At 33.0% G+C, this 6,580-nt stretch overlaps 1 protein-coding gene across 1 annotated transcript in view; it reads left to right on the top strand.

The window, feature by feature from the left end:
* Window positions 1–3,817: 3,817 nt before the first annotated feature.
* The window catches only part of LOC124939430 (pentatricopeptide repeat-containing protein At1g63330-like), an 8,909-nt gene continuing 6,146 nt past the window's right edge, over window positions 3,818–6,580 (top strand). The window contains exons 1-2 of the mRNA XM_047479907.1: window positions 3,818–4,005; window positions 4,141–6,572. Of these exons, the coding sequence (XP_047335863.1) occupies window positions 4,323–6,572 (2,250 nt within the window). The 5' untranslated portion in view covers window positions 3,818–4,005; window positions 4,141–4,322. The remainder of the gene's footprint in view (window positions 4,006–4,140; window positions 6,573–6,580) is intronic.

The raw sequence follows: 6,580 nt of genomic DNA, 5'->3' as shown, positions 1-6,580 counted from the left end.
AGACCATTATATAGTTAGTAATTTGCATTTTATATATCTTTGAGTTTAATCGACGAATAGAGAGAGAGAAATAGAAGTTGTTTATCAAAAGAAAAAAGAAAAATTGAAGTTGGATTGCCAATGAAAGGATTTTGAATGTTGAGATTGCATTTTCAGGCTTGTTCGAAATCTGAAATTCGCTGGATTTATAGGTCACGTCACGAGAAAAGCTTGAGAGAATGATACGAGCAGTGATAGTGATGAATGTTCAAGGCAAGCCTCGTCTGGTCAAATTCTATGATTATCAAGTTAGTATATTACATCTTCATTTCGGTAGCAACGAGATCCAAAATATTGATTTGGATGTAGAGGTTGATATTATACTCCCATTATTGCAGGATACTATGCTTGTTTGCAAGACCTTTGCAACACTGTACTTTGTCTTTGTATTCGATACCTACGAAAATGAACTAGCGATGCTAGATCTTATGCAAGGTACATTGTTATAGATTTTCATTCTTGATTTCACATTTTCTAAGTACTTTTTTGAAGAATTTTTTATCATCTTCTTCGTTTTATGTAGCCATTGCATAAGCTCAATATATTCACTTATATATAGAAATGAACTCGTTATTGAAAGAAGTCACATTATTCGAGACAATACAGACTTATGATTAAGTAAACTTTGTTGTATATTTCATATATACAGACTTACTGTTTTACTGGTGCATGTTATTCTAGATGAAATTGTGTTGGGAGGTCAAGTTTTGGAGACAGATTCTTCCTATGTATATGTAGTGAAGGTTGTACAAGAAATAACTAGGTCTGCATCCTTCTGATGTTGTTTCCATTGTCCTTTCTTAATAACACGCTTTTATTCTGCGTGATGATAATGACTTCTCAAGTTTCATGTAGGTTGGAGAAGGCTGCAAATTCAATATCACTAGTTCCAAAATCAATTAATGCCTGGCAGGGAAGATAGTTCATCCAATTCTACCATCTTTGATCATAATCTTTTACTAGAATTTCTTGTTCTTCTGGAATGATAATCAATGATGGTTTTAATTTGACAACATATTTGTAAAGAACCCTTTTTTTAAAAAATATATAAATTAGGGATCAAATTATGCTTAATATCCATATTTAAGATGCATATCCAATTATCCTTAAAAGTAAGGAGATATGAAGAGAAAAAATAAACAATAATTAAATTAGTATTGATTGAATTTCAGGCTTACCAAAGTAGTAAAAATATGAATATACTAAATCTCATCCATATTTTTTCTTAATTTAATAAATATAACTTAATTTATAAATCTAAACCTAATGAGGCAGAAGCAACTCAAATATGCTGAAAAACTGAAAATAATGAGAAGTTTATTACAGGAAAGACATGGGAAATGGTTAGAACAAGAGGATAGGAGTTAATTGGCATAATGTGGTATGGTCTCCAAAGATTATTCTTCGTCACCAATTTATTCTCTGGTTGGTATACAGGAAAAGGTTGACAACAAAAGACATAATTCAAAAATACATAAACATTCTTGATATCAACCGTGTCCTATGTTCGGGAGTTGAGGAAAGCATAAATCATTTATTTGGGGAGTGCTCTTTTCTTATACAAATCTGGAGGATGTATGCTGCAAACATGAACATTATCAATTTTTCAGGAATATGGGAAGAAATCCAAGAGTGGATGAAGAATAAAGCAAAACAAAGATCCTTCTATGTAAGTATGTTAAAATGCTACTTTGGAGCAGTAATCTACAATATTTGGAAAGAAAAAAATTCAAAACTCGCAGTGGAAGAAGTAGAACCGCTGGAAATATTTGGAGAGATATAACTTCAGATAGAAATGCACTCATTCAATCCTGGAGAGGAATCGAAAGGATTGAAGAGAATAGAAAGCTCTGCCAGATATGGGATATTTCATTTGAGAAGGTCACAAGTAGAATAAAAGTAAAAACGCGGTAGGCGTTAATTGATTGTTGTTGTCTGTAATTTAATTATTGTTTCATTGTCAAATCTAGAAATTGTCTAGATCTGATCTTAAATATTTGTATTTTTTTCCCTCTTTTAAATTTTTTTAAATTAAATGGCACTAAGCTGTTTTCAAAAGAAAAAACTTCATTTACAAAGTTTTTAAGTTATATGAGATAAATATGTTTCTAATGGTATATGATACCTTAAATCCCAAATTTGATGAAATATGTATATCTAAACCAACTTGTATATATATAAAATGGCATTTATTATATATATAATTAATTAATTTTTCTGCAATATTATTAAATAATACTAGCATTTAGCCCGTGCATTTGCACGATTAATAATATAAAAAACCGTGAAAAAAAAATACGGATAACATTTTTAATTTTATTTTTAACCGTTTTAAGTTTATGGGTGGGTCAACCCACAATCCGACCCAAGTATCCATTTACTCAACATCATTTTATATATATATATATATATTAGTAGGTTAAAAAGTTGAACTTATATTAATATTAAAACGTCTCGCGTTTATCAAATTTGGTGTTGAATTTAAAATATAAAGTCTTTGTAACCTAGTTGGTTAAAGAGTTGTACTTGTTTTGTTAGGTTGCAAGTTCGAAATATACCTCTAGTATTTTTAATTTTATTTTTAACCGTTATAAATTTAATGGCGGGTCAACCCACAATCTGACTCAAGTATCCAAATTAACCACAACTCTCGACCCGACAATCCGAACACTTTAAAAATTAAGCATCATTATATATATATAGATTAACGCGCACTAAAGATATGGTCTTTATATGACACATTAAAAGCAATCATAGTGTAATCATAACATCTTATTTAATTGAAATCAGAATCTTCGTTAACTATGTTAGTTTTTTTAATCGGCCGGTACTAATATTCAGCCATTCCCACCCTCTTACTCTTACACCCAATGAAATCATTGTCCAAAGCTCTTACCTTGCAAATTTAACTTACCATTGATCTAGAGGAACTCAACAAAGATCATGTCATCCTTTGGCTATCAGCTAATTCCAACCATGAGTCTGATATATATTTTTTTTATCTTGTTATCAAATTTATCGTCTACTTGATTAGAAACAATTTATTGTTGCAATTCTAATGAGTATATAACTCTTAAAATTTGCTCAATAGACCATTCACATTCATCTTTTCACTACATGAATAAAAACATTATTATCCTTATTGCATAATAAAGTTCATTTCTCTATTAGTTTTATCTTCTTGATTTCATTAACCGCTATTAAAAAATAAACATATATTGATATTACTCTCTCCATTAGTATAAACAAGCAAAAGAAATATATTCTACTCTAAACTCACTTATTGATAAAAAAAAAATCACATAAATAATAAATATAAATGATTATTTCTATTTAGTGTCACATTTATAAATCTATCCGTGTTCAATCAACTAAGCATTTAACATGATATAAAGACACGCAAATTTTAACGTGAAATTTTTAACAAGAGTAAAATTAACTGAACTCTTAGGCCACTTAAATCATCCATTTATTATTTATAATAGATTATATATGTATTTTTTTAAAATAAATACATATAGAATGTATTTTTTGATGGTGAAAATTCTTAAATCTAGAAAGAGATAAAAAAAAAGAATTGTATTACCAAAATAAAGATGATTATATAATTTGATTTTGGAATAAATAAAAATTGAGTTTAGAATAAGATTAAATAATATAAAAAAATCATTTATTTTGTCCGATAGATTTAACTAGACATTATATAGTAACTTAAGGTAAAAAAAATACACTTTGAAAAGAAAATAAAAAATATTAGCTCGAATGAAAAAGAGAGAGGAGCAAGTTAACAAAGACTGTTAAGATTTCAGGAATATTTGGAGAAATGCCTGGCTAGGGTTTGGTCTACGAGGAATTGAACAACGATCTCGATCCACCAACGAGTTATCTGCAGTAATTCGGTCGGAGACTCAGTTCCGTTCCCGAGTTTGGACGGCGGCGGCGACGGGAAAGAATGGCATCTACCCGGTAAACGTCTCCGTTCACTGTTTTTTCACTCTCTGGGTAAATCATTTTGAGAAAGTAGTGAAATGGTTATTAGAAAGCAACTTTGCAGCAATTGCTATCTCTTGTTTCGTCCTCACACCAAATGCTTATCTTCAGCAACTGTAGAATCAAGTTTCAATGACACAGAAACCCAAATTAGATCATTATGTGGTAAATCCAGTCCCCGACTCGAAGATGCTTTGCTCCTCTTTAATCAAGCTGTTGAAATTCACACCCTGCCTTCTCAATCAACATGCGATTTTCTTTTAAAAACATTTTCACAGTCGAAGAAGTATAACATGGTTATCAATGTCTACAATAAGATGAAGGGTATTCAAGTTTTTCGCAGTATCATATCATTGCAAGTTCTGATCAAGTTTTTCCTGCATTCAAATAAGCCCGATTTTTCTTTTGGAGTGTTGGGCACTATGGTGAAGTGTGGTTTTCAAGTTAACACATATTGTATAAATGTTGTTTTAAATGGACTTTGTCGAAATGGTGATACTTCAAGAGCTGTAAAGGTTTTCAATGAATGGTGCAGAGGGTCTGTATTGCCTGATGTGATTACTTTCAGCACTCTTATGAACGGGCTTTGTAAAGAGGGTCGAATAGGAGAAGCAATGGATTTGTTTGATGACATCAAGCTGAAGGGCTTCTATCTGAATGTGATTACTTTCAACACTCTTATGAACGGGCTTTGTAAAGAGGGTCGAATGGGAGAAGCAATGGATTTGTTTGATGACATGAAGCTGAAGGGCTTCAATCCGGATGTGATTACTTACAACACTCTTATGAAAGGGCTTTGTGAAAATGGTCAAATGAGAGAAGCAATGGATTTGTTTGATGACATGAAGCTGAAGGACATCAATCCGAATGTTTCTACTTACAACACTCTTATGAATGGGCTTTGTAAAGAGGGTCAAATGGGAGAAGTAATGGATTTGTTGGATGACATGAAGCTGAAGGGCCTCAATCCGGATGTTTCTTACAACACACTTATGAATGGGCTTTGTAAAGAGGGTCAAATGGGAAAAGCAATGGATTTGTTTGATGACATGAAGCTGAAGGGCTTCAATTCGGATGTCATTACTTACAACACTCTTATGAACGGGCTTTGTAAAGAGGGTCGAATGGGAGAAGCAATGGATTTATTTGATGACATGAAGTTGAAGGGCCTCAATCCGAATGTTCTTACTTACAACACTCTTATGAACGGGCTTTTTAAAGAAGGTCGAATGGGAGAAGCAATGGATTTGTTTGATGACATGAAGCTGAAGGGCATCAATCCGGATGTGATTACTTTCACAACTCTTATGAACGGACTTTGTAAAGAGGGTCGAATGGGAGAAGCAATGGATTTGTTTGACGACATGAAGCTGAAGGGCTTCAATCCGGATGTTATTACTTTCACAACTCTTATGAACGGGCTTTGTATAAATGATCGAATGAGAGAAGCAATGGATTTGTTTGATGACATGAGGTTGAAGGGCCTCAATCCGAATGTTCTTACTTACAACACTCTTATGAACGGACTTTGTAAAGAGGGTCGAATGGGAGAAGCAATGGATTTGTTTGATGACATGAAGTCTGAGAGCCTCAATCCGGATGTTATTACTTACAGTACACTTGTAAATGGATTTTGCAAAGCTGGGAATTTCGACGAGGGAAAGAAACTTTACGATATGATGTTGGAAAAAGGAGTTGAACCGAACACATTCATTTATTCAAGTTTATTACAGCATCTTTGCAAAATGAGGCGATGGGAGGAAGCTAGCGAGTTATTCAATGTTATGTCACACCGAGGAATAAAACAGAATCTGGTAATCTATAACGTTTTAATCGATGGGCTGTGTAAAGATGGAAGGCCTATGGATGCCATGCGGTTAGTAGACTTAATGGAGGAGAATGGTGAAGAGTCAGACAAAATAACATATACTTCACTAATCAATGGATTTTGTAAATCTGGTATGGTTACCGAAGCTTTAAGAGTCTTTGAAAGAATGACTAAAGCGAATAATAATAAAATCGACATTGTTTCTTACAATTCATTAGCTTGGGGGCTTTGCGAGAATGGGAAGGTTGATGAGGCGGTGAGGTTAGTATCTTTGATGTTGAAAGACGAGAATCGTGTAGAGCCAAATCATCTATTGTTAACAGCTTTAATTTACGGGCTATGTAAAGAAGGTCGTCTAAAGAAAGCGATGGAGATTCATCGTGAAATGAACATGAGAGAAATATTTCCTCTTAATATACTAATACATGCTCATTTGAAGAAAGGAGATGTTGGTGAAGGAATGAAGTTATTGAAGAATGGGCTTGAAATGGGATTAGTTCTGGATTCATACACTTATTCAGCGTTGATAAATGGATTCTGCCGATTGAGAATGATGAACATTGCGAAAGGTCTTTTGATTCACATGACGAATCGTGGAATTCTGCTTGCAACTCGTCATTACAACAAGTTACTAGAAATTCTCTGCAAAGAAGGTAGTTTGGAGGAGGCAAAGGGTTTCTTTTTAGCGATGAGCAAAACAGACAGTAAACCGGATGTTTTCTC

This window comes from Impatiens glandulifera, chromosome 5 (assembly GCF_907164915.1).
Source record: "Impatiens glandulifera chromosome 5, dImpGla2.1, whole genome shotgun sequence".
Taxonomy (NCBI): domain Eukaryota; kingdom Viridiplantae; phylum Streptophyta; class Magnoliopsida; order Ericales; family Balsaminaceae; genus Impatiens; species Impatiens glandulifera.
The sequence above is the reverse complement of the archived record's forward strand: the minus strand, read 5'-3'. Positions and strand labels throughout refer to the sequence as shown.